Source organism: Agelaius phoeniceus, chromosome 14, assembly GCF_051311805.1.
Source record: "Agelaius phoeniceus isolate bAgePho1 chromosome 14, bAgePho1.hap1, whole genome shotgun sequence".
Lineage (NCBI taxonomy): Eukaryota > Metazoa > Chordata > Aves > Passeriformes > Icteridae > Agelaius > Agelaius phoeniceus.
Genome location: NC_135278.1, coordinates 13,449,269 through 13,476,596, shown reverse-complemented (window position 1 = coordinate 13,476,596; position 27,328 = coordinate 13,449,269). Strand labels below are relative to the sequence as shown.

The 27,328-nt window shown below is 48.1% G+C and overlaps 1 protein-coding gene across 19 annotated transcripts in view; it reads left to right on the top strand.

Moving 5' to 3' along the window:
• The first annotated feature begins 3,796 nt into the window (after positions 1-3,796).
• Positions 3,797-27,328, top strand: part of MBNL3 (muscleblind like splicing regulator 3) — a 93,482-nt gene continuing 69,950 nt past the window's right edge. For 4 of the 19 annotated variants that reach the window (XR_013184298.1, XR_013184297.1, XM_077186075.1 and 1 more), the window contains exon 1: positions 5,444-5,591. Coding sequence is in view for 4 of the 19 variants with exons in the window: in XM_077186074.1 (XP_077042189.1) it covers positions 3,800-3,955 (156 nt within the window). In the remaining 15 variants the exon portion in view is untranslated. Of the gene's footprint in view, positions 3,956-5,153; positions 5,172-5,443; positions 5,592-5,707; positions 5,834-6,393; positions 7,007-14,892; positions 15,160-27,328 lie in introns of those variants that run through there. The other 15 variants (XR_008534986.2, XM_077186078.1, XM_077186074.1 and 12 more) reach the window with 14 other exon arrangements.

Below are 27,328 nucleotides of genomic sequence, written 5' to 3'. Positions count from 1 at the left end.
CAGCTTGTGTGAGTGGCCATTTACTTCCCAGCTGGAGAGCTGCACAGTGAGTGAGGGGGAAGGAAATCCCACTCTGTGCTAGAATTGTTTTTGGTGTAGAGTATCAGGGATATTTCTTCCTCTATTGTTACAACTACCTTACGCCACGTGTCACTTTCTGCTGTTTTATTTTGCAATAAGAGCAAAATGTCACTTGCTTTTGCAACCTGTATGTGCCATGGGGCATAACGTGGGAAGAACATTGAATATACCTGTTCCTTCTGCTATCCATGGGCTGTTCACAAAACCACGTTAATATCCCTTCCCTCCAGACACCTGCCAGAGACACAAACCTCTCCTGCTTTGTAATTCCTGCCCAGAAGGTTTGGGACACAGATGAGAAGCCATAGACTAGGAGGCCCCAGTCTGGTCCTCTCTGGCTTCTTCCCCTTCCCTGGGGCAATCCCCAGCAGAGAAGCTCGGGATATTCCTGTTTCTCCTCTCTGGTTCACCCAGCTGGTCCTCTGACTGCTCACAGAGCTGAGTGCACAACCCAGCTGAGTACCCAGCACTGAATGCAGCTCCTCTGAATCCACCAGCTAAGCCACCTGCCCAAATATTGCAACTTAGAGCAAATTCCAGCCCAAGTTTCCCAAGCATGGACACAGCCAGGCTGCCTCTAATGGATGCTGAGAGCAGATCTCACACTTGTGCAGTGTGCAAGCAGCTGGAGATGCAAAGCACCACAAACCTGCCCTGTGCCAAATACGGGATGTGGCATGAGTCAAAGTGAGGGACACCAGGAAATAATAGACTTCACATGAAGGAGAGCAATAATTAGCAGCTGTAAATCACCTTTCATCTCCAGACCACAGAGGCGTCTCAAGCACTAATTAGCACAGCCTTGCAGCATCCCTGCCCCATAACTAGCACGGGGCAATGGTTATTCCTCTGCTGGCACGCAGCCACGTGTCCTTGCAGGCACCAGCAGGAGGGAACTGGCTTGCAAGGTTGGTCTTGTTCCACTTCTCACAGCCAGGCTGGAGGTTCCTGGGCACCTGTGCCAGGGCTCTGCTGTGTGCCCCAAGCCAGTGCAGGTTTGGTGTCTGCTTCCACAGCAGGTAAGTGAAGATGGGCCAGGGGGAGCAGAACACACTTGGGAACCAACCCGTTTCTGCTTTGAGTTCTATCTGATATTTTCTGTGTGGAAATCTCTGCTTAACTCAAAGAAGTGAGCAAGGTAAGGTGCTCCAGGAGCAAAAGTCCTCCTTAAAAGCATTTTAAAGAAGCATGGCAGGGAAGTTTACAATCTCCTAAAGTTTTCGTAAATACACGTGTGTATATACTTAAATACGAATATTTACAAAACATTTTAAAAAAATCTAGAGTTCTTTAACCTTGCTAGTTATCTCTGTAATGTTGGGAAGACACTCCCAAAACACTTGTTAACTCGGGCATGAAGCAGAGAAGACATGTTTGCAAGGATCTGTATGTGGAGTTGTTCATATTTCTTGGTAAGCACACAGAAGCCTGACCAGCCCCAACCTCAATCTCCTGCTTCCCTGAGTGGAGTCATCTTTTCTAGGTAAAATGAAATATGCTTTTCTTGGAAGAATTTAAATGTGAGAAAGTGGCAGACTCAGGAAATTTCCCAGTTATCTGTAGGTGAACCAGACCCATCTTCCTTCCCCCTGGGCTGGTTACCTGCAGCACACCATCAGCACCCCAGTGCCTGAAGGACACAGCATGAGTCTCTGGGTTGCAAAACTTGTCTATTTTGAGTTTGCAGCGAGCAAAATGAAGCAGAAGTTACTGGGCTTCATGTGGGAATTGAAATGTAAGACTGTGAAATATGGGAGAGGGGAATCAGACTGGTTAGTCTCTCTCTGCATTTGAAATGTCTATGAATATTGTTGAAATAGTGCGTGTGATCGTTTTGCATGGCTGAAAATAGCTCTGCAAGGTGCCGGGTGGCAGTGCAAGCCAGCCCTTGGCATCACACAGCTCCCAGCAGCGCTTCATTGTCACACCAGGAGCTTTGCTGTACAAAGAAAGCACAACTGGAGTCTGCTGCATTGTCCATGCTACAAGGAGGTAAATTAAAGGCTAGAGAGATTTTAATTTGCTCCAGGACATAAAGAACATCAGGGCAGAAGTGAGACCTGCAAGCCCTAGCTGATAGTCCCTTGCCCTGACTTCTGAATGATGTGGGTTCCATTTCCTTCGTTAAAAATAACCTTGTTTATAACCTCTCTTTCATGATTCAGCTTTTCTGCAGTCATCAACTGATCGCCATCAAAGCAGGGCAGCATCAGATTTCAGGAGGAAGATGAAGTAGGCTGTTGCAGCTCACTCGTGCTCCTTGCAAAGGGCAGTTTGATGAAGGAAATGAGGGATGCCTTGTCAAAGGGCTGCTCTTTTTGGAGAGGAGCTCTCCTCTCTGAAATCGCTTCGCCAAATCCTAAACTGCCTGGAGTTCCTGCTGTGCAAATCCCCACCCATGGCTTCTGCCCTGCCAGAAACACCAGTGCCTCATCACCATGAACTGGCCCCGTGCAGGCCCAAAGCTACAGACAAACGTGGTTTTCCTGGTTCCTCTCCTCCTTCTTGCCCGTAGGTCAGAGCATCAGACATGCGCTGCTCTGCATGCGGCGACCTGGGGCCCTACCAGTGGCACAGCTACCAGTTCTACATTTAAAGCAAGACTCATTGCCAAGAAAAATCTCCTAGAAAGTCCCACACCCCCACTTTTTTATTCCTTGCACTCTGGTGTGACGTGTCTCTCAGGCAGCACAGCTCCCCAGGCTTCTAATGACCATGTTGTGAGGCTTTGCTAACTGCTGCATTATGTTGCCTGCAAAAATCAGGCTACACAGCTGCAGTCCTCATCCTGTTTAGCAGACTGGGAAGCAAAGGCATGAAATGGAAAGGATCATCGCTTTCCAAAACCTTCTGGTGGTTTTTGGCTAGCTCTGGATTAAATTGCCATGCTCAGAGGGGTCAGTGACTGCTGGCCCAAGTGGCGTGCCCATGGACACACAAATAATCAGTAGCAAATACCCAAGCAGAAGCCAAATCCTTGAGACACAATCCTGTGGTGCAAATTTGCGCTCATCCTTATTTTTTTTTTAGGAGCTAATCCTTTGTCCTTGCAGGAAGAGGAATTTTCTATAAATGTGGTATTTTTTTACACCTCATTGTGTGTTTAATGTTTAACAGTGGGATCATTATGGTTTTATTAGCAGCGTGTAACGCTTTGTCATCTTCAACTGACTTTGCAAACATTAACTAATTGATCTCAACTATGAATCAGTGGTGGTAACCAGGAAGGGAGGCGAAGTGGTCTGCTGGTGCTCGCTGGGGAAGTGGTTGTCAGAACAGGGCACAGAAACCAGGGCTCATGTTTTGCTGCTCAGACCACGAACACAACAGTTTTATTAGTGTTGTTTCCATTAGTGCTGCTGTCCGGGAGGGCTACTCTGTGTGCAATAAACAACCCTCAGCTGCTTCTCTCTGCCTCTGGTTGAGTTCATGCTTGACAAAATGTCACCAAACCCCAAAAAATGCTGAATTAAGGAAAAACAAAAAGAGTGACTGACTTTGTTTTCCTCAGTGATCCAGTGGTTGCTGGTTGTTTTCCACTCGCCCTAACAAAATGCATAATTCAATTATCTATATTTGTGGGAATTAGATGCTAAAGTCAGAAAGGAGCAGGGCTGCTTGCAGCCACAGCTTGAGAGGTTTTTAAGGGCCACATCGGCAGAGACTGGCTCGAAGCATCCTGAAGCCGCTGCCAGGAAATTAGCTCCTCGTTTGCAGTATGCAGAACATGTACGGCGGCTTCATGATTTACTCGCTCATCTGCTTCACATTGCGCCTACTCTCCCTCGCGACTGTCCTGGCGTACGCAATCTTCTGTTGCAAAACAGGAGTGAAAATGAGCACTGCAGCGTGGCAGAGCCGTGCCGCTGCCCAGGTAAGGGTGGCCAAGCCCGGCAGGGACACGGCCCCTCGGGGGGGATGGAGTGACAACAGCTTCGGCGATGGGAGACTGTGGTGGTGGCTTTGGGGGCAAATGAGATATGTTTGGGGGATGTGGTGATTGCCTGGGGACAGCGGGGATATGGCCCCTCAGTGAGGGGGTGCAGTGATGGCTTTGGACATAAGGATGGGGAGGTGTTGGTGGCTTTGGGGACAGCAGGAACAGAGCAGGAAGGTGTAATAGTAGCCTTGGGAACAGCAGGGATATGGTGGGGACATGTAGGAGTGGCTTTAGGGACAGAGGGTACAGAGTGGGAAGGCATGATGGTGACTTTGGGTACAGTGGGGACACCACGGGGGCATATGATGGTGGCTTTGGGGACAGAGAAGGCAGAGCAGGAAGGTGTAATGGTGGTTTTGGCAATAGAGGGGACACAGTGGGGGATATGTGATGGTGACTTTGGGACAGCAGGGACACAATGGGGGGGATGAGATGGTGGCTTTGTGAACAGTGGGGATGCAACCCCTCAGTGGGTGGATGTGATGGTGTCTTTGAGGACAGTGGGGACACACAAGAAGGTGTGATGGTGGCTTTGGGGACAGAGAGCACACAGCAGGGATATGTGACGGTGGTTTGGGGACAGGAGGGATTCAACCCCTCATCAGGGGGCTGTGATAGTGGCTTTGGGGACTGAGGGTACAGAGTGGGAAGGTATCATGGTGGCTTTGTGGACAGCAGGACTACAGCTCCTTAGAAGGTGAATATGATGGTGTTTTTGGGGACAGTGGGGACATAACAAGAAGGTGTGATGGCAGTTTTGGAGACAGCAGAGACACAGTGGGGACTCTGATAGTGACTTTGGGAACAGTGTGGATACAGTGGGAATGTATGATGGTGGCTTTGGGGACAGAGGGGACACAGGAATACTTGATGGTGGCGATGTAGGGACAGTAGGGATGCAGCCCCTCAGTGGGAGGATGTCCCAGTGGTCTTGGGGACAGCGGGGCCCCAGCAAGGAGGTGTGATGGTGGCTTCAGGGATACAGGGGACATGCCAGGAAGGTGCGATAGTGGCCTTGGGGATGGCGTGGACACGCCAGGGAGCTGTGATGACAGCTGGGGGTGGAGGAGACACGGCAGGGAGGTATGGCGGTGCCTTGGGGACAGTGGCGGTGCAGCCGCTCAGCAGGTGGCGGCGGCTTTGGGGACAGGTGGGCTCGGTGCGGGAGCGCGGTGGCTCCGTGCACAGCGGCCGGGCAGAGGTGCGGGTGCCGGGAGGTGCCCGGGCAGAGGTGCGGGTGCCGGGAGGTGCCGGGGCAGAGGTGCGGGTGCCGGGGCAGAGGTGCGGGTGCCGGGAGGTGCGGGCAGCACGGCCAGCGGCGGGAGCGGCGATCCCGGGGCGCGTCCCGCGGGTCCCGGCGGGGCGGGGGTCGCGGGGCGGTTGCCATGGCAGCAGCCGGGCGGCGCGCGCGGCCGGCGGGGCGCGGCGCGGCGCGGCCCCGGAGCGTACCATGTGCGCCCGGCGGCGGGAGGCGGCGGCGGAGGGGCCACGACGGCGGCGGCTGCTGCTGCTGCCCTGCTGCTAGAGCTCCGCCGCGGCGGGCCCGGCGACCAGGAGCCGCTGCGTCAATGTAACGGCGGGGACGGGGGACGGAGGGGACGGGGAGGACGAAGGGGGACGCTGGGTGGCATTTCCACGCCGCGCGTGGCCGCGGGGAGAGGGGGGTGAGGGGGGCGGAGGGCGGGCGGGAGGCGTTAAAATGGCGGCGCGCAGGCGGCCCCCGCGCTAAACCGGCCCCCGTGGCTCGCCCCGCGCCGCCGCGCGTGGCACGGAGCGGCCGCCGCTGCCTGCGAGCGCCGCCGCTGCTGCGAGGTAAGGCCGGGGCGGCCGCGGGGCGCTCGGTGCCCCCCCGAGCCGCGGGGGCCCAGGGACGGGGGGCGCGCTCCGGGGAGGGGGCGCGGCGGCGGCTGGTCCCGGTCCCGGTCCCGCGGGCGGCTGTCCCGGGAGCAGCGCGGGCGGGCTGGCCGCGGGTGCTGGCGCGGCTCCGCATCGCTCCTTTGTCTGGCGGCGGCGGCGGGCCCGGGCTCCGCTCCGCTCCGGCGGGCGGCTGCGGAGGGCGGCTGGCGCGGTAGGAGCGTGGCGGGGGCGGCGTTCCGTTCTTTAATAGGAAAAAAAAAATCACAAAGCCCACACCAGAACTAATTTTTGCAGCCGAAAGTGTTGCAGGCGCTGCCGTACCCCCGGACTCCTGGTAGCGTGGCAAAGCCCTGCTCGGAGTAGCGGGAAGCGGAGTTTTAGTTCTGGAAAAGCAGCCCAAACTCTCCGGAGGGCTCCGGCCGCCGCAGCGGCGAGAGAGGGGCCGGAGGGGAGGGGGGATTTTTTCTTTCCTTTTTTTTTTTTTTTTTTTTTTTTGACTCTTATGAAGACATGCGCATTTGTTCATTCTTGCCACCGCACTGGAGTCTGCCTAGAAACAAAGAACACAGCCTGGCGAAGTTGATGCTGGCTCCCGAAGTGTCTGGCTTTTTTTTTTGCTTTTTTTTTTTTCTCTCTTTCCTCTTCTTGTCCTTCATTTACTTGTGCCGTCGGTAAAAGCCTCGAGATGTTTCCTTCAATTATTCCCATGTGCCTACTGATAGAAACACACACCCTCCCCGCCTCTCCCCTTCGCCCCCCTCGCCCCTAGCAGGCCAGGTTACGCATTTTGAAAAGTGCAGCCATGATAGACAGAGCAAGTTCTCTCTCCCATTTTGCCCCGGCCCCGCGGTGTGACAGCTCGCAGGAGGTGTGCCTTCTCACCGGGAGCCACCCCCTTGCTGAATCATCGCCGAGCCATGGCCGGACAGCTCGTCCGCCCGGGCAGCGGAGCATTCCCCGGCCGAGCATGAGGCGGTGGCGGAGCTGACGCGAGGCACAGACCTGTTAACATTCGGCTCAGGCGCGGGCAGAAAACCTTCCCGTTTCATGGCAGCGGGAGCCGCGGATGCAGCTTTGAGCTCAAAGGCAAGATGTGCGCTGCTGTAAGGAATATCCCCTGCCTTTGAGGTAGTGAAAGTCCGGCTGCCTGGTCCTGCAGCTTTTGCCTCTGAGAACTCCCCTCTTGCTCAGATAGGCTCTGTGTGCGATCAGCAGCGGGCTCGGGGAGTGATGTGCGAATTCGTGGTGTTGTGGCTCTTAGCTGTAATCCTGTATTGCGTTTGCATAGAGAAGCGTATGAACAGTAGTGCCGTGTCTGTGCTATTTGCCTAAACCGAGTTTATTCTGCACTGATGGAAGTCATTGCCTTTGTTACTGCAAGGAAATAATGACTTAATCTTTATGGGGCTTGGGGTGCGAGTGTGTTAGATGCTGAGGTGTTGCGAGGTATCCCTGCCTCCATTCAAAGGTTGCCAAAAAGTAAGAGAGTAAGAGGTGGGATGAGCAATTTTCAGCTGGGGTGTATCAGGCAAGACTAAATTGCAGCAGTTGTTGGACATGTAACATGATCCTGTAATTAGAGTGAGGTTATAGTCTATACCATGTTGAAACTATCGGGTGTCTGTGTTGGATCAGTCTGAATTAAGCTAGTTATTCTGGGATTATACAGAAGCAGAAGTAATGCAGTTAAAGTTTCCACAGAGCAGCTTCCTTGGGGTTGCAGAGATGTTTTCCCCCTATGGGTCCTCCTTGCGGGTGTTTTGCTGTTAAGGTAATACGTGGAGGCTGCAATGGTGCTGCTTTTTAGGTTGGAGAAGAATGGCACAGTCCTGCTCCTTGGAGCCTAATTTACTAAAGAACATCCAAATCATGCATCTCGGTCCTGGGAGGGAAGAAAATCCTGAAGGGGGGGACTTTGGGGTTCAGCTTCATGCAGAAGTGAAGGACTTAAAGGATTCTATAATTTGGTCTTAAAACTTCCCTGCCCCCATTACTCTCCATACCCCAAGAAATACGAGTGGTAGCAAGTCTGGTGGAGAGCCTGCAGACTGTGGTCTTTTCAGTGCTCCTGCCAGTGGGGCAGGGTCTTCCTGGGGTGGCTTCAGGCAGCTCTGGTTTGCTGTGGGGATATTCTGGTGTGGAGCTGCACAGGCAGACCTGGAGGCTGTGCAGGGTACAGTGTGTGGGCACCAGCTCTGCTCACGGGTGCTGATTTCCCCTGGTGTATGTGTGTGTATATATATAGACATGGCACATATTTAAACAAAGTCATTTTAAAGTAGAGATGGCCCAGAAAAGTTTTGAGAACTATTTCAGTGTTTTGAGTGTTTCTTTTTCAAAGACAATGGACTGTTCTGAAGCTTCTAGGTAATATGGGATGTGGTGATAGCAGGAGGAGCAGTCTGCTTTGGGCTCAGTTGGCCTTCCTAGGAGCAGCTGAATTTTATGTGTGCACCTGGTTCAGCCTGTTTACAGTTGTGTGGCTGCTGCAGATCTGGTGCTGCCTTATGGGCCTTTTGGGATGTGTTGGCAGGGGCCCAAAGCAGACCTGGTGGTCAGCAAGGAAATTAGCTCCACAGTGCTGTAAATTGTCCTGCTCAGCCTCCTGCAGCATGTGGCCAGGTCAGCAGAATTAGGTTGCCACATCCTTTCCACTGCTGTGAGGGAGTGAGGGACCCACATGGGGAAAGAGAGAGTGGATCTAAACCTGTCATTCCTCTCCATGTGCTGCAGGGAGGTTACTCACAAGTAGGGGTGCTGGGCAGTTGTCCCTCTGAGATGTTCCACACAGAGGATTTTAGAGTGGTTTTTATGCCCAGTTCCACATCAATGGGGGCCTGCTCTGCCCTTGTATTCTCTGTTGGGGAATGACTGGAATAAGCCTTACATGTTATTCTTAGAATTTTACAGAGCTAGAAATTTTCTCCTGGGCTTGTCCCATCTTGGCAAGAGGAATATGTGGAGCTTAGAATTTTGCACTTGTGATGCCATCACATGTGAAGTTTTGAGGGGCTGTTCTGCACGTTTAAGGGAATCTCAAAGTGCAACTCAAAAACTTGTGACTGCAGAGAGAGATGATGGCTTTCTTGCTTTTTGCAGCATAGCTTGCAAATCAATTTCAAAGCTGGTGCTGTTGTGGAAGTGGTCCTGCTTCTGGCCTTTTCTTCCAGCCTCTTTCATCCTTGTAATTTAAGAATAATCTTGCAGAATAACGAGGAAAAAAAGGACGTTCATTTTAGCCATCACTCAGCTTCTCCACGTGGCCACAGAAATGGTTGTGTTTGCACAAGGACTTGGGGAGCCCAGGCAGGACAGGAGGAGGCTGGGCCATGGCATAACTGCATTGCTAATGTCTGGATCTTCCTAAAGGCACAAGTGAAACCATGGCTGGCCTAGTCACCAGTGCCTGCAGCTCAGTCAGGAGCCTGAAAGCAAATGAAAATTCTCTTTGTGGCTAATGCAGGCACTCGTGAAGATGATGAATCTACAGCTGGGATTTGGTGACTGATGCCCACAGCAGGACACCCCTTCTGTGCTGGTGGTTACAACTTGGCCTTGTTGGTAGAGTGAACCATTGCATGACTCAGATGTGTTGGGAAAGAGTATGGAGCATTCATAGGAGCAAACTTTGTGGACCATGAACATGTTAGAAGTCACATGTGGAAACTAAGTACTAGAAGCATGAGGCTGCTCATTGAGAGGGAGGCTGAGCGCTGGAAAGCACAGTTTGCTTAGATCTCAATATTCAAAGGTAGTCATAGGAGTGATGAATCTCTTGGTGGGCTTTGAGAACAGTGCAGACATCCAACCAAAGAACTGCCACGTCAGACAGATATGGCATCTTGCATTTCCTTTGCCCAGCTCCAGCCTCCTAGCAGCCATCAGGAAAATGTGAGAAAAATCTTCTGCAAAATGCTAGAAAATCTTGGTTGGGGAGCGACTGCAGCCTGGAAGCAGGGAAGAGAGAATGTCTTTATTGAACAGTGTGTGTTTGCTCTTAAAATCCCTTAAAAGCTCTGAAGCTCAAGCTTGCTTGATTTGCTGTGTTTGCCATATGTAATATTTCAGTGAGAAGTTTCAATTCAGTGTGGCTGAGTTGATGCAGGAGTTTCTTTTTAGGTGTTAGGGATCCACTTACCCATGTGTAATGTACTGGTTTGTTTTTTAGACTGGTTTTTGGAGGAGGGGGGGCTGTGAGCTTCTTTTTAGTTCCAGACCTCTGGGCAGTGCATGCATCCATCTCTAGGGCAGTGCTCAGGTTCTAATTTGTCATTTGATTTAAGCAGACTTGTCTCTTTTCCTGAAATTCAGTCTTTAAGCTGAAGCATTTATAAAAAAACATTTTGTAATTCTCTGTTCACCTCTAATGCAACACCACAGGTTTCCCAGGCTTTCCATCTGTGTCTGCTGCTGAAATGGAATTCCTTATTGTGCCCCCTAAGTATAGAAATTGTACAAATGGATCCTTTTAGTTTGTTTTCTCCAGATTTCCATGTGTGCAAATTGCTACCCCTGGATAGATGATTTACCTGAATTTGTGCTTATGATGCTTTTGCAGTTGGTCACCTCTTCCCTGCTAAGCTGTGCAGTGCATGTTGTTCTTTTAAAAGGTGTGCATCCTCCCCTTTCCATGCCATCTTCCAGGAAGGATTGTCTACCCAGAGCGATCTTATCGTCTCCCATTTTAAATGGTGTCAGCAGATATTTGTTTTTTCCCTTCTCTCATTTTGATGCTAAGTACTCACCATGGGAATGAGTCGTCTTGTATTATTCACATGGAGCAAATCTGTGGCTTGGCCTGCAAATTATAAGGCCCTGCTGAGTGAGGGTGAGGGCTTTGGGAGCCCGAGTAAAGGTGCCAGGATCTGTTTGCCTGGGTGGTTTTTTTTTTTTTTTTTTTTGTAAAAGCACGTAGGCCGATAGCAAGCTGAAAAAGCAGTGGCCTTCTGAGCCGGGTATTTTATGTCTGAGGGCTTCTGAATGCATAAAATCAGAGAGAATGTGTCTGTGTAATCCGATCTGCTCTTGAAAGCCTTGTGGAGGGCTGCATGCTGCAGACATAAGCTGTGTCAATAAGAACTCTATTCACCCTCGGAAAACAGCCTCGTGATCAGGTTTGATTGGCAGCCTTCCTAAGGGAGGGCCTTTTTTTGAGAAAGAGCTCTGATTTTTTGGCGGTACTTCTGACTGCCTTTTCGGACTCCCACTTATTGTTCTTTCCTCGGCATGATAAACTTGGATCTTTTTGCTGGGAGCTTGCTGGGGCAGAGGGAGGAGGATTTCATGTAGCACTGTAACAGGAGTGTGGGGTGAGTTTCCTTCCTTGCAGTGCAGCTCCTCTGCCAAAGCTGTATTTATGAGCATGAAGGTGAGGGATTTAAAAGAATATGAGGCAGGACTGGAGGTGGCTGTGTGCAGGAGAATGTACCATACCCTCGTGCGTGCTCAGGGTACTGTCTTGCAGAACAGTGGCACAAAGCACCCATCCTTGTAAAAGTCTTGGATGGTAATGCACAAAATGTGTGCTTGTGCATGCTTATGTGCATTTTTCCCCCTCGGTTCTGCAGATGTCTGTGTTATCCAGAAGTGTTGTTGGATGAAATTCTGCTTTTGGTAATGCTGTCACAAATCTGCTGTGAAGGCAGTGTCGTACTAATGGCTGTAATTTGTTGGTTGCTATTATATATTAATTTTTTTTTTTAATTACACAAGGCAAAAATCTAATTCTGCCTTATGAAGTATTCTACACCTGGGATGTAATCTTTTAAAATCTTGTAGGAAAAATCTTCTTGAGCTGATAAAAATTATACTTATGAGATTTGCTGAAAGCAGAATTTTAGTCAGAATACCAGGTTCTGAGCTGCTGTTGAGTGTGTAGCATTTGTGTAAATGGCATTTTCTGCTGCATTACATATGTGATATTCAGTGTTTGCTCTGCTGAGGTCTTAAAGCCGTTCTCTTTGGCACTGAGTTTCTGGCTTTAACAAAAGAGATAATGGACTTTCAGTTTTGCATGTTTCTTTTTTTTTCCCAAGTCCTTTGGTCTATGTGTCACTTTTTTTTAAAGCTTCATGTCCTTTGTCAAGTGATGATTTGAAAATTAGCTCATCTGTATGTCTTTCTGGGTTATTCCTGTAGCTGCAAATGAAAGCTTTAAAATATAATTAGAAGGTAATATGCACGAGTTAAAAAAAAAAAAAAAAGCAAAGCTATTATTTAAGAGAAATGCAATTATGTTTTGAGCCAATTGAGGCTTGACTTAATTTCTCAGGGTTTGTTGGTGATGATGTAGTAAAACCAAAATTAACTCTTGAAATATGGCTGTCCTGAGTCAGGAATTTGGCTGCTGAAAATGTAGAGAGCCACTGAAAGAAAGGCAATCTCCTTGCACGGGAGCTTGTTCCTGTGCAGTTTGCAAATGGATGCAGCATTTGGGGTGATTCCTGCAGTTCCATTTTCCTGCCTCTTCCCAGCTGAATCCCCTTCAATAAAGGCCTGATCTTGCCTACAACAGCTTTAGTAACAAACTGTGTGTTTGAGGTGGGATTGGCCCCTGAGCAAACAGTGTGCAGCCCTTGGCAGCCATGGGCAGGGCGAGGGTGGGCAGGAAGCACTGGCTGCTGCTCCTCTCAGTGTGGGGAGGCTGCAGCTGGGTGATTTGTTTTTACTTCCTGTTCCCAATCTGTTTGGGTCAAAAGAAGCGGTGTTTTTCCATATTAAGATGTTTGGCTTCGTTCTGCTAGGCAGCAATAAATTTTACACCGTGCACAACGTGTTTCTTATATTTCAGAGGCACTTCATTGCTGCCTTTGACTTTTAATTTGGACGGTGAAACCTTTATTAGTGCTTTTTTTGTTGCACGACCTGCTTTTCAAGGAAAACAGAAAGCTTTTTCTTTTTTCTCTTTCCCTCTGTTTTGGAAAGAGCCTTTGAAATATCTTACAGGTCTGTAGTTGAGCAGAGGGAGGGAGCTGGCAGGTCTGTCTGCCATGCCTGGCTCCTCAGCAGGCTTGCAGGGAGATGGGTGCACCTCAGCCTGCTTCTCTGCTCCTGGAGTTAATTGGGATGTGCTTGGAATGAATTCATTAGTGCTTGTGAAGCATTTGGTAATGTTTTGGTGGAAGGTTCTGGGGCTGTGTGGTGGTGAGGTGTGGTTGTGCAATGCAGGTCTGTGATGCTGGGAGGAGCCTGTGTGGGTTGATGGACCAGTTGTTAAAGTGGTCCTAAAGGCTGGAATGGTGAGCTGTAAAACATCCCCGTGTCATTGATGGTAAATCCTGCCCGGTAAGGGACAAGCTCTGAGCCATGGCTGACTGCTGGGCTGCTGCTGGGAGATGTTCTCCAGAGCACCGGGTTAGTCCACAGCATGGGAAATGGTACTACAGGCCATAGGGTGCAAAACTGATGGAGAAGAATGAATCAGGCTCTTTAGGCTCTTCTCTGGTTGGGCAGCAGAGGTGTTTGGATTTCTCTCACCAAAATCTGGTCAAAACTCTTTAATCAATGCTGGTCACTTCTTACCTTGCTCAGTTGTAGGATCTCCTACTCTGGAGCCAGCAAGTCAGGATGGATAAATCTTTTTATGGCCATACCAGGTATTAGTGGGCTCCTTTATAGTCTGAACATTTTTATATAAATAGTAATAAGCAGTGCTGGCCCAGGGGGCTTGTATTGCATTCAGATACATTTCAGTGAAGTTATTTTTGAAGTACAAAAAAGAAACAGTAGCACAGAAAAGAAACAGTAGCAGGGTTACAGGTGGTTTATTCTCCTTTCTGTTAAGCCTCCAGATGCTGGAGTTCCATCTGACTGAGGAAGTCAGAGTGCAGAGGTGTTTTGTGAAGCCTCCATGCCCTTAGACTGCCCAGGTTTTGGCACTGCCATCTCTGCCTTGTGTTTGTACTTGAATCCTGGATCCACAAACATACACCTCCATTCCGTGTACTCTGCTCGTTCCAAGTCCATCACTGATGAATTTGCCTTGACTAATTACTCAGTGAAGCACTTGGTGTGACAACCTCAGTGCCCTTCGTTAAGCAGAGCCTCGGTAACGAGCTCAGGTTGGCCGTGTCCCAAGTGCCCAGGCGTGGTCTGGCTAATGAAGCAGCACCTTTCACAAGGTGCCTGAGGAAGCTGCACTTCAGGTCATGTAAATAAGGAAACCAGAGTGGGCTGCTCTCCTGCAGGGTGATCAGTGAGCCCCTTCCCTCCTGCATCTCCTCAGTGAGGTGGCACCTCCCCTGCTGCCTCTGGGTGCAACCAGCCTCTCCCCCCTGCTCACAAGTGCAGGCAGGTTATCCCCACTCCTCCCCACGCCTGCACTGCACGCTCCCTTGGACCAGTCTGCCCAGGGCACCTCTCTTGGGTGGCTCTCTCATGGGATTGACCACCTTCATAATGATTTTCAGGGTCATTTCAGGCAGAGCAGTGGGTTGAGTAGCTGTGATCCACATTTCTTCTGAGACTGTGGAGATGAATATGGCATGTAGGGCGGATTCTGCATGAGGTTTTATGAACCTTGCTGAAGGGGAAGACCTGCTGGGTTGGGGACTTTCCAGCTCTGGTGACTGTGTTGTAATATGACTCATTCAGTAGCTGATGCTCAGGTACCAAGGTTGGAATGAGGGTGCTGTTGCCAAATGCCAAATTCATTCTGTACCCTGTGTTAGATGGAAGGTTGTCCTTCTGACAAGACCTTGAGATCTATTAATAAGGTACAGGGAAGCTTCTCATGTGTTTAATAACAGATTTACTTATTTTCTGTGCAGTGCCACCCACTTGTTTTTCTAGAGATACTGGATTTCTAAATTCAGCCCAGGTGCAGAGACTGTCGTAGGTGCCCCTGACTGGGTGGTGACACCATTTTGCATGCCAGCTTACATGATAAAGTTTTCCCCTAGGTCTTGGAACATCTTGTGGGGAATGTGTGGATTTGGGACAAGAGGTAGAAACCTGTTGACAATGGGACATTGCCAAGGCAGAGCCATTGGCTGCTTGAGCTCCCAGGCTGTGCCCAGTGCTCTTGGCTTCATGGGTGCCACGAGGAGCTAAGCCTGCTCCTTCACGCACTTCATATGTTTTTTGGCACTGAAAGTTGTGTTCTTTTTCCTCACTTCTGCTCTCCTCTTTCCTCTGCTTTGTCATGAATGCTTGTCATGGCTGAGGGAGAGGGCAGGAATGATACCTGGCCAATGCAGCCTGTGCTTGGGTCAGCTGGAAAAGGTGGTGAAAGCAGAGCTGGAGGATGCCCAGTGCTGCAGGACAGCGTCTGCATGGGTGAGGTGAGTCAGTCTCTAGCAGCCTTTTGCAAGGTGCTGGGATTCTTTGGTTCAGTAAAACACTCTAATAACTATGTACTGATTTAATTAAAAAATGCTTAGAGCATCCATTGCATAAGGCCATGAGCTAAGGCAGGTGCCTTTTAGCAGCAGTAATTCCCTTTTTTAAACAAAAGGACTGGACAGTTGAGTTGGACTGATCCCATGCAGTGGCAGTTCACCACACACAGCATTTCAGAAAACTGCCCACTGATTCTGGTTTTGTAGGTGTAGGGATGTGTTGGCTTGACTTCCCAACATAGGGACCAGGAGAGCAAGTGGGGAATGCCACAGACCAGCCAAGCATGCCAGATTTGGGACTGACTGGCAGTGATTTGCAGGTTTTTGACATGAGGTTTCCTTTCTCTCAGTAAAATGTAGATTCAAACACTTGTGAGATGCTTTTTTAGCGCAGTCATTCGTGATGTTCAGCAGCAAACACGTGACTGGTGGCTGGCTTGTCTGATGGCTTTCTCTTGAGCATCCTCAGATACTTCTCTGTCAGTGTCATGATGACTGGGGAGAGGGATTTTTAGAGTTGAACTGGAACTTAAATTTCAAAAGGAGTTTTTTCTCATGAAAATAAATCTGTTTGGCTTTGCTGCTCTTACTGTGCTTCATCTTTAGTTTGCTGGTGCTGGCTGTAAAACCATTAAATTCCTAGTGGGCTGGTGCAGAGCAGTGTCTTCAGTTTGAATCTGAACATTAGTTCAGATTAGAGGAGCAACTGGAATTTAAAATCAAGTTTTGGTCACCGGAACAGACGCTTTTTTGTTGGTCCCATGTGCCTGTGACACGTGCTGATGTTGTGGCATGTTCCACACTGGTGAGTGCCAGCTCCCTCTCCCTGGCAGAGCCCAGGGCTGAGCACCACTTGTTCTGTCTGCAGGAGTGACACTACTACAGCACAAATGAGACTTTCCCCTTGCCTGTTGATAGGCAAAGAACCCATTAGGATTGCAGAAACATCTTCAGAGATTTATGCAGCAATTGTAAGCATCCTATCTTCCTATTTTATTTTTTTTTTAGGTTGAAGTAATGCTACAAATATTTTTTTTTATAAGACTCCTAATACAACAAAACTGTCAAGGGGGAGAAGTCCACTGTGGTGATTATTGTCCAAATATAATAACTTTGTGATAGGCAGAAAGTGTGTCTGACTACAAATGGGAGTGATTCTGGGAGGAAGGTAAAAAGCCTTAATATTCTGAATGATACAAGAATGAATTTAAATTCATTTAATGTCAGTAATCTTTGTATTATTAACCATAATCTGCTTCTGAGAAGCATACAGACGTGGCTTCTTTTTTTTTCCCAGCTCTCTGTAGAACTGCATTAATAAGAACAGAGTGTTTCTCCTGACCTCTGCCTTTATACTTTGAGCTCCCAAGGGCACACACTTTTCTCCTGTATTTTTGGACAGCATCTGCAGGTAGTGAAAGCTGCCACAAATAAACAGCAAATCTGAGATCGTGTTACCACAGTCCCAGATCATTTAGCATGGGGTTAATCCTGCAAGATTCTTACAGGAGAGTGAAACAAGGGTTGCAATCTGGTATCCTTTTGTGGGTGGTTTTAGAATGGTCTTGAACCTGTGTGTTGCCAAAGAGGTTCTCAGCAGGGTGATCTCTGGAGGAAACTAAAAGAGTGTGTGAGGGTGCAGGCTGCTGTAGTTTTGGATGCACAACTTTCTGGATGGTTACCAGAGGAGGGGTGCAAATGCAATGGTATTGATGAATTTGATGCAGTATTGTTAGCTGGATTGTGGAGGTGAGGAGGCAAGACTGGCTTTAGGGTTGTTGTTTGGAGCTTTCAGTGTGGGGAAGGAGTGCTGTGGCACATCAGACATCTTTGGGTGGGAGGTTATCACGATCAGCCTCGTGCATTCCCCTCCTCTGAGCGAGAGAGCTGCTGCACGCGAGCTTAGCTCTCTGTAGGAATGTGATGTTGCTCATCCTGGAGATCCAGGCAACCAAAACGAGAGAGAGAGAGAATTAAAACGTGAGATCTGCTTGCTTATGACCTGAATCCCCTAATCACAGCCCCATGTAAGTGAAGGTCTTAGGCTGGGTTGAGTAGAGGGCATCTCCACCCAAGGAAATGTACATCCACCCTCCACATCACAGAAATGGAGCTTATTCCTGATGCAATACAGTTAAAGAGCCTTAAACCTTGCCTTAAACCAGACCTGCTGTTTGTGACTTTGCTTCCCCTGTGGCAGGCACATAGTGAGGGCAGGTGAAGGAGGTGTGTGCTACTTGAGCTCCCTGTCCTCAGGACACCTGCCCTGGGTGCCAGGAAATGCATCCTGGTGAGTCCATGACTTTTGGAACTGGTCCTTCAGTTGATGGCTTGGATTAAAGCCTTAATTGTATATAAGTGTTGTGATGCTACTTACTGGGGAGTAACATTGAGGCAGTTCATGCAACAGGGCGGCCGCTTTCACTGACCCTGTCATTTCCTTTTGGCTGTGGCTGTGTCTCCTAGGGTATCCCACTAATGTCAAGCCCATGGTAATCCCATGCTTTTCAGCATGGTGTTCAGTTTATTCCAGGTTGTAAGACTGCAGCCAGTGATGTAAGACTTGCTGTTTTTTTTTCATGTATGTAGCGAAGCTGAAAAATCAATTTAAAAAAATAGGAAAGGAATTTATTCCATTTTAAGCGGCATCAGCAAAGAAAAATAAAAGAAAAAAGAAAGAGTTGTCAGCACATTTTTGGCATAGAGGTGAAGGGAAGATCATATTTTTATGGAAAGATACATAATTTGTTTATTTATTAGATGAGAGGTAGAGATGTTTCAGCTGAGGGATGGAGGAAAAAATAAAAGGAAAAACAAGGAGGGAGGAAATCTAATGCTCTTTGCCTTTTGTAAAGAAATGCTTCAGTTTTTCTTTTGAAGCAGTCTGGAAATTCAGGTTAGTCACTGTAAAGCTGAATAAATAATTTGTCTGAAAAGCACTGCCTAGCTTGCACACATAGCAGGTAGAAAAATTAAAATATCTCATGAAAGGACTTGAAAAGCACCTTTGGCTCAAATCTGTGGTACTGTAAACTGAAGGAGAACCTCTGATTTTTCTGTTACCTGAGGATCTGGCTTTTGGTTTTAATCTCTTCTTCTCTCCCTCCCCTCCTCCTCCCACAATATGAAAGGTGTGTTTGTATGGAGGATTTCTTGCAGCACATAGTCAAGGACTGTTTCAGAGTTCAGACAATTTGATCCAAAGACTCTTCCTAGCCTTGATGGAGTTTTGCTTTTACAGCTCCTGTGAATTAGGAGAGTATTGGTTCAGCATCGTGTCAGCTACAGATAATTGGGGTTTCGAACATCGCCCACAAACACTTAACAAAGCACTGTGCAAATGTTTCTGAGAGCTAACAAAAACCTGTCCTGTTGCCTGAAGGTGGAATCCACAGCTAGTTGCCTTCTTGGAATAAGCAGATAACAAATTAGCTACTAATACCTTATTTGTGGTTTGATATTCCCACTGGTGCTACTGATATGTGAGGGTTTTGGGTCACAAGGTGGAGTGCAGGAGCTGGATCCCACTCAGTGTTGATACCCTGTTTGTATGGTGTGTTTGGGCAAGACAGGACAAGCTGTTGTCCATCCATCTCTAGCCTGTGCCTCCTGCATATTGGCCACATGGGATGGGGACAGTAGGGACCAGGTGTCCCCACCTGCTCTTTGACTATACCACTGCAGCAGGTCACTGAGCTGTGCCTGGTAAGGTGCTGTGCTACCTGGTTGAAGTCCTTTGTGCTCAGCTGGTGTGTCCTGACTTGTGTTTCTGGTTTCTGACAAAGGATGAATAAGTGCTCAAGGCCAGGTTGGATAGGGCTTTGAGCAACCTGTTTTAGTGGAAGGTATTCCTGCCCATGACAGAGGCATTGGAAATAAATGATTTTTTTTCATTCTAACCTTTAGATGAAGCTGGATATACCACACTTGGCTATGGTTTCAGTGTGAGGCCAGAGCTGCTTCTGAGGAAACTTTGGGGACCATTGATTTAAGGTTCATGTCCCGTTGGGTGAGCTCTAGGGTAAGGATTCAGCTTTCAGAAAGCACTGTGTGTTTTGTTTGCTTTTTGGCTTTTGAACATGTGTGGTTTTAAGAACAATCAGTTCTGAGGGAGCCTCCTGTCAATAATGGTTGGTAATTGTGTAGGGTGATCAAAAGAGTCTGCAGGCTGAAGGGCAGACAGCACAGACAGGCCCACGTTGGAGTCACTGTGTGTTCCCTGTGCCTTTAAGGTGTAGGATTAAGTTTGCAGAAAAGGAACGAGGTCAGGTCTAGACCAAGAAGTAGACTCTGGAATCCAGCCAAGAGTGTAAGGTTTTTTTCCTGTAACAGCATCCTAGATGTGGCAGTTGTGTTGACTTAGCCAAAATGAGGCTGACATCTGTAGGTCAGGGCTGATTAAAAGGGAAGGAGGGTGGAGAATAGCTCTGCAGAGTAAAGAGGATTTAAAGATAACAGTGGAGGGAGATGTGTGGCCCTTATTTGCAGAGTTTGGGTTGGCCATGGGAATCTCGCTGTGCCTGGGAGCAGGGACCTCCTGGTCCCTGAGTTCTCTGTGGCTGCTGCTCCAGTTCATGGGAGTCTTCTGACTGAGTCTGACTTTTTGGATCGAAGTTTGACTTAAGCTTTCCTCTTCTGCTGTTCAAGGGAAGCCTCCCACACAAACCTTTGGCTTGGTGTAAAACCCTGCTGTGATGACAACACCCACCCCTCACTTTGTTGTGTTGGAGGGTTAAGTGTCTGGGTCTCCTGCTTGGTGCAGATGAAAGGTGCTGTATTGCTGAGCTGTGCTGTATGCTGGAGCATTATGTGCTGGAAGCTGCTTCAGAAAATGTTTCCGTGCTCCTTTTGACCTCCATTGTGTCTTCCTGCCCAAATTCAGTTGTGCAGGTAGCTGAGGATGTTGGAGGCTGTCCTTTTTTGAGAGAGGAGGAAAGAGGAGGGTGATGGCACCTCAGAAGCACTAATCCCATACTTTGGTAGAAGAAGCATATTGTGCCCAAAATTGTGCTTCATTATCATTAGCTGCTGCTTACACATTAAGTATGTTGCTCTCACAAGTGCTTGACACCAGGGATCTCTGTCCTTTGGGATGGGTGAGGTGACACAGCAAAAGTAGTATGAAGGAACATACCACCTTCAGGGTCAGGAATGTGATTTATCTGTATTTCTTGCCTGTAGACCTTCAGGAGCTGGTCTGCTGTTCTGATTATTTTTCACAATGATTCCTTTCAGCCTTTCAGAAAAAATGGCTGATTTGATTAGATGAACACTTCTGTGGTATAAATCAGAAAGGAAGAGGGTGCTTAGCTTCTTTCTGAAGCAGGAGTTTTAGTTTCCAAATGAAAAAAAACTTTCTTAGCATGATAAAAATAGAGAATTACTTTATGGAGAAAGTACTTGCTTCCCTCCTGGCTCTGCTGGGCAGCCTTCAGCCGGGAGGAAGTGGGGAAATTACCCTCAGCTCCCTTGGACCACAACCAGTCCTAGTGGTTTTCCAGTGAGGTAACTAGAGTTACACCAGAGCTGTGCTCTAGCTCTTCAAAGTTAAGGGATAAATGACTCCCTTGAAAATGAAAATTGAATTTTAAATCCTGCCAGGCATGATGTCCCCTCCCTGTAGAACCTGCAACCCGTGTGGCACTGCATGACGAAGCACAGACCGTGTTGGATGGTGAGATTCATCACGTTGGGGTGCTTAGTCCAGCTAAGCAGCATGGATAGCATGATCACCACTCACATCAGTCAGTTAGTAACTTTTATATTTAGAGAAATAGCTGCATAAGCAGTAGTGACCTTGCATAGAATTCTGGGCCTCTCTGTCAGGGGACAGGCAACTATTTGATGATTTTGTAGAAAATAAATTATCTTGGCCTTTATTCTGGTCCCTAAATTCATTTTCAACTGTGACAAGAGCCAGGATTTAAGCCTGGGTTTCCCCAAGTAAAATACAGTTAATTAGCCTACTCCATCATGCAGCCTTCTCTGTTAACAAAGGCAGTATACTCAGCCAGACAGCTCTTGCTCACAAGTGATGCTCACCTTTTGTATGGCAGAGTGTGCTTGCTCAGAGCCTGGAGTCCTTGTTTGCATCCCTTTTCAGCAGTGCTTTTTAGCCCCTCTGTGCAGCCCCATTGTAGTGCTGCCTGTCTCCAGTTGAGAGACTGCTGGCACCAGGATGTGTTTAGGTTTGAAGGATGGTTTGTGTTACTGGTACTGGCTGTGGAGTTTTACCAAGGTCAGAAACTGCTGCAGGGTAAAGGGGAAGAGGGTTTCTACCCCGAGGAGCTTGTAGCCCTCAGGGTGATGTGACATTAGTGTTATTAGCTGTAAATTGGGAATGGTGTTCAAGCAATGTTGGGGGGCAAAGTGAGCCAGTTAAAACAGCTTGGTTTCTGAGCTGGAAGAAGGATGTATGATCCATTGTCTGGGGTCCTGGCTTGCTGTTCTCACCAGAACAGATCTCCTCACGGTGATAAGCTGGAGCTCAGCACCAAATGCTGCTGTGGTGGATCAGGTGAGAGGAAATAAACCAGCAAGGTTGCTGGGGGACTCTGCTGCACTGCTCCTGGCAATCAGGGGATGTGTTAGAAATTTCCCTTTGTCATCTCCCCACTGATTTGGGTTCAGAGGCTGGGGTGAGGCAGGGTGCTTCCTGAGCACTGCAGGTTGTTGACAAGTTTTCTTAACTGGCCACTGACCTAAGGAAGATCACTTAATTCTGTTCTTCGGCAAAGGAGTTGCTTGGGCTAAATGTTAAGAACTTTGAGTTTTAGTATCATGATATTGTACAGATAGTTTCAAAATACTATTTTTCTTCCTTTTGTGAATATCTAAATTTGACTGTTGCACCTGCAGTGTTACAGGATTTAGTAAACTGGGGAGAGGGACAATCCTTAGTTTAGGTATAACTATTGGCTGTAGTCTGTAAAAATGTGTCTGCAATTTAAAAAACATAGGGAATTATTTTCAGATCCTGTAATCTATTTAAATGCAGGCTCTTCAGTATTTGGCTGCTTCCTGAAGACTGCACTCACTGATACTGTAATCCAGAGCCTGTGGTCGAATGCAATCCTTGCACAAAAAATCATCTGTATGTAGATACTAGAATGTGAACAGTGATGTCTGTGTGAGTGGATAGCAGGTCACGACCCCCTGAAAATAGAAACATATTGATGTTGTTAGCAAAAGCTGTGGAGCATGTTTTCCTTGAAAATTGTTATTCAATGTTGTTCTTGCTGTCTTTTGAATTAAACATACTGTAAGAGTTGGTTTGCTGGAATTTTGACTGTTCTGGAGCACTGGGTATTGGGTAGTTATTATTAACAGCCAGAGAAGGTAGCATGACCTACTGAACAGACAGCAAGATGCATAGACACTAGCAGCAGGGAAATCTAAGACAACGCATGGAAAAATATGTACAAGGTAAAACTTGCGCAGCCAGCCCTTATGCAGCAAATAAAGCAAGGTCTCACTGACCTTGGCAGCTGTACAGGGCAGTCTTTGCATAAGAATGACTTGTGCTTAATATGCTAGAGAAATTATTCAGGGACAAATATTCCTGTTTTCTGCAGTACTGGGGACAATGTCATCTTCCATCTCCAGTCGCAGCACAAACACAAACACATTGCAGATGGGGTACAAGGAGGACCTGGCCCTCCTCAAGCACAGCCAGTTCTGCCTCCCATGGCCTAGAGAAAGATATTTGGTGCTGTCCTCCTGGCAAAGCTGGATCCAGTGCCTTAGAGCAGCCACCTTTGAGACTGGCAGTGGCTGGATAGAAAGGCAGCATGATGGGTGTCTTCTTAATTAGTCTGTGCAGTTTGTGTCTGCTAATAAGAGATCTGCTAGATTCAGAGGGGCACTTTGCTCTTGCTGTTGTGCTGTGTGGAGGCAAACAGGGGGGCTAGTCCTGCAGGCTGGTTAAATGCCAGGAGATACTGAGCCAGTCAGGCGTTTCCTGTGGCCCAGGGCTTGCATGCAGCTTGGACAGGCCAAGCCTGGCTCACCCACAGTTTGGAGTGAGCAGGAATTACAGTGGAGCCTGTACTTGGTGGTCTCTGCTTCAGAGCCCTCCAGCCAAGGTGGGAGTGGGACAGGTGGATGTTGGAGCTGGCTGGAGTCTCTGCTCCCCATGTCCTGGGGCCAGGCCAGTCCTTGTGCCACCACCATGGCCAGGTCTGTACCTGCACATCTCCTCCAGGGGTGTTGCTTACTAAACCTTGCTGCTTACTCATTAGTGCTGTTTCTCATGACTTTTTCCTTTTTCTTCCTCTTCCACTGGATAGATCAACCCCGTAAATGTCCATGTTTAAGAGCAAAGCTGTCTTGAGTGTTTGGCAGAGCAGGGTCTCCAAGGTCTCTCTATCAGGAGAGGGTCAGGGATGGTGTTTGTTGATATCGATCATGGGAAATGTAATTAATGCGGGTATAAAGTGTTAAATGTTAAATTAAAATGTGAGATTTAAAGGCAGTCAATAGATCAATTCTGAGGCTGGGATGAAATGCTCAGACTTTCAAACAATAATCAGATTTCCGATAAAATCTCACTGTGTGTAATTAGAGGGCTTGAAATACTAAATCAGGTGTTAAGGGAGTGATATTTAGATTATGTTGAAAGAACAAAGATCCAGACAAAAAGAGCCCTCCTGTCTGCAGGCAGAGCTCAGGCTGGGCAGAAATAGTGTGGAGCTTGGGGGATGTGCTGATCTAGCAATTAAAACTGCCAAGAGAGGAGAATGATGGGAAAACTGCACAAATCTAGAATGCTGAACATGTGCCTGGATGGAAACAAGACCATTTGGACCTCATAGCTCTCTTGTAGTCTGGTAACACTTCTAAGACCTTGGTCCATCCACATGCACACATGTTGACATCTGATGTGGTCTTGGTGAGCCTTCCAGAGGAGTGAGGACAGCATGTTAAAACCAACCCCAGCAGGAAGTACTGCCATAAAAAACACTTCCCAAGAGTTAAAAATACTAATTACCAACTGCCACCACATTTCAGTGGTATTCCAGCTAGTCAATAAGAGCAAAGGCATGCAGTTGATATTTTGTTAAGGGTAACAACTTAAGGAGAAGGGCAAAGTTAGGCTTAGTGTCTTAGGGCACATGGCATTTCCAGAGCCTTTATTTGAAATTTATATATTGCTCTATAATCCACAAAAAAGTAAGCAGAAAAGAGTCCAGAGTAACCAACTCCCTAGTTTAACTGGCCTATGAGTAATGATACCAAATAACTTCTGCTTTAGGAGCAGCATCAGGCTTTGCTCTTCCAGTCATCTTAATTTTCTGATGCTGCAAGCTGTGCAGGAGCTGTGCAGGAAACATCCATTCCCTGAATATGTATCTTTGCTTTCATCCCTAAAGGGATAATTCAGAATATGGGACAGACATAGTATTTACTGTGGGCACTGCACCTGTCAAGGTTACATTACTATGGAATGGAGGGTAAAAACCACTTCTCTCTAGATAAAATGGATAACCTGGCTCATTAGCTCTGGGCACTTCCTTGCTAACCTTGTCCTCTACCTGTGATGTGATTGTTTGTGAAGCTGTAGCTGTAAGGCTCTCCAGAGCCTTGAAAGATGCATGTTTTAAGAGTATCTTCTCATTTTGTTTTATAATCCTGGTGCAGCCTCTGCTGTGCAGTTCCAGAGGCTGAGATGCTGTGCATGGATGTGATGTAACCCCACCCAGCTGGTCATCAGTGCCTTGGAAATGCTTTGTGGTTGTTATTGCTTAACTGCAAGCCCTGCCTTAGCCCATGGGTTGAGCCAGGCTCCTGCTCACCTTGCTCCTTGCAGAGAGAGGCTGAAGAGCAAATAGGGTGGTTTCAGCAGTGGAGAACTCTTTTGAGCTTTTAAATAAAGGTCTCTAAAATTTCCACCGTGGTGTGACTGGGCTGAGGTAACCTGATCTTTGGAAAAGTGCCTTTGTGCTGTAGTTTACAGAAGGGCTTCTTGATTAACAAAGACTGAATGCGGGTTAGTTAAACTGTAGCCATGGTATTCAAGGTCACTGTTAATTTTTTTAATTGCAAGCTTTCTCCCAAGTCTGGGGTTGGAAATGAGACTTGCTGTGTCAAGCTCCCAGAAAGGGTTGGAAATTGTGGCATTTCATCCTGCAATTACTCTGTTTCACTCTGCCCCTTCCCTTTATCTAACAGGAAAATAAGCTTTGTAAAGCTCTGTGCATAGATTTTAAGTTCATTGCTGATACTAGAAGCCCCAAAAAGCATGTGTCTCTGGGAAGAGACTGATGCTCAGTCTCTGGCATATCATAAAATATCACAAAGCCAGCCAGGGGAAGGGCAGGGACATCACAAGGGCATGCCTGTGGCTCGGGATTTACAGGAGGTCTTTCCCTTCACATGAGTCATAGTGGAGCTCTGGAGGTCCTTGCCAAAAGGGAAACAGTGGCATGCTTAAGGAGTCCTCAGAAGGAGTGGGAGCACCAGGGTGGGAGATTGTGCATGGCTGCTGTGCTGTTACTCCTGGGCATCTGTGGGGGCTGCTGGATGGTTTTCACCAGCTGTAGCCCAGCTGGAAGGAGGGTCATTCCTCCACACTCCTGCTGCTCCTGCCTGCCTTCTTTGCCCACGCCTGCCTGTGGACAGGAGCAGAGGAAGGACCCACAAACAGCACACTACTCTGAAACATGATGTTTGAGGGCTTGCATGCTGGAGGAGAAGTCCTGCCTCTCATGACTCCCTGTCAAGGAGCATTTTCTTGCCCTCCCTGAACCATTCCTGGGCTTCTGATTCCAGTCTTCTGGATTGTTTCCACCTATATATTCAGCAGAAGCACAAGTAGGAAGCCTGCAGCACCTGACAGCACAGGAAAGGTGAAAGAGTGCCTTATGCCTGATCCTGGTCCACATTTCCCCTAAAGAGTTTTTCCTTATTCCTTTCCTAGACAGAATATCAGGAGGCAGAACAGAGATTCTAGTCTCTGGTCTTCTCAGATGCCTCAATGTTCCCTAAATAATACTCCCCTGGGTTAATGCTGTCCTTGCACGTTTTTAAGGTGAAGCTCCTTGCAGTCTCATTCCTAGCAGGCAGAGTTGGCTGCTCCTGCACTTGAGCTCTGGTGATCCTGGCAGAGCAGCGTCTGCATGGTGCGTGTGGCGAGTCCCAGTTCTGTTTTTTGTGACCTGAATGCATGGAACAGCTTGTTCTCTGCTGTCTGTTAACCCTTGGAAAGACACTTCCTCTTGTGCTCCTTCCTTCTGCATTGGCAGTGCTCAGCAGGGTCAGCTCTGCACTTCGGGTTTGAGGGCAGTGCCTTGGAGGGAGTTAATTGCTGAGTGATGATGGCTGTCTCCAGCTGAAGGTCTGCTCCCATGAGCTATTTAAGCCTCTGTTTCTTGTATCTCTGTGCCAATCAGATTAGCTGATGCCAGGAAACAGACCACAGCCTGCTTGCTCTTGAATGCACCCTTTTTCCTCCTTACCTGTTTATCCCAGTCAAGCCCCTTTCCGCTCTGCCTCGGTTCTTTAATTTAGCTTTGTTCCTTCCTCTTCATTTTCACAGCCTTATTCTGGCCCATCTTGTCTCCCTGAGGCTGCCTCTCTGGGTTTTGACATCCAGCCTTAACAACAGTCAGTCCTGTTTCCTGTCATAGTCATGACTGTTCTCTTTGCAGAGCCATGTGCCCCTCTGCACTTCTGCATTGAGCTTTTCTTGCACTTGATTCCCTCCATGTTTACCCTGTTGTAACTTGGATTCCCTTTAAATTGCAGTAGAGAGATCCACAGGTCAGTGGAGCTGCTGAAGGGGCTCATCTTCCCAGGGAATCGGGCTGGGGAGGGGAGTGTGGCTGAGAACGGCCCCTCAGTCATTTCCCAGGGCTGCTGCCACCCTGCTGTCTGTGCACCCCCAGGCACCGCTCTGCTCTTCTCCCAGCTGGACCCCTCCACTCAGTCACTGATTTTGGCAAGAGATTTGTTGTTGAAAAAAAAAAAAAAAAGCTCTAAACCCCCTCAGGCTCACAGGACCAAGTGTTCCAGCCTGGCCCTCTGTGCCAAAACAGGCCCATCCCCTGCCTCTTGTGAGGCCCCACCTTTATCCTTCTTCTAAAAATAAAACGCAATGACATTCCTTCCTAGT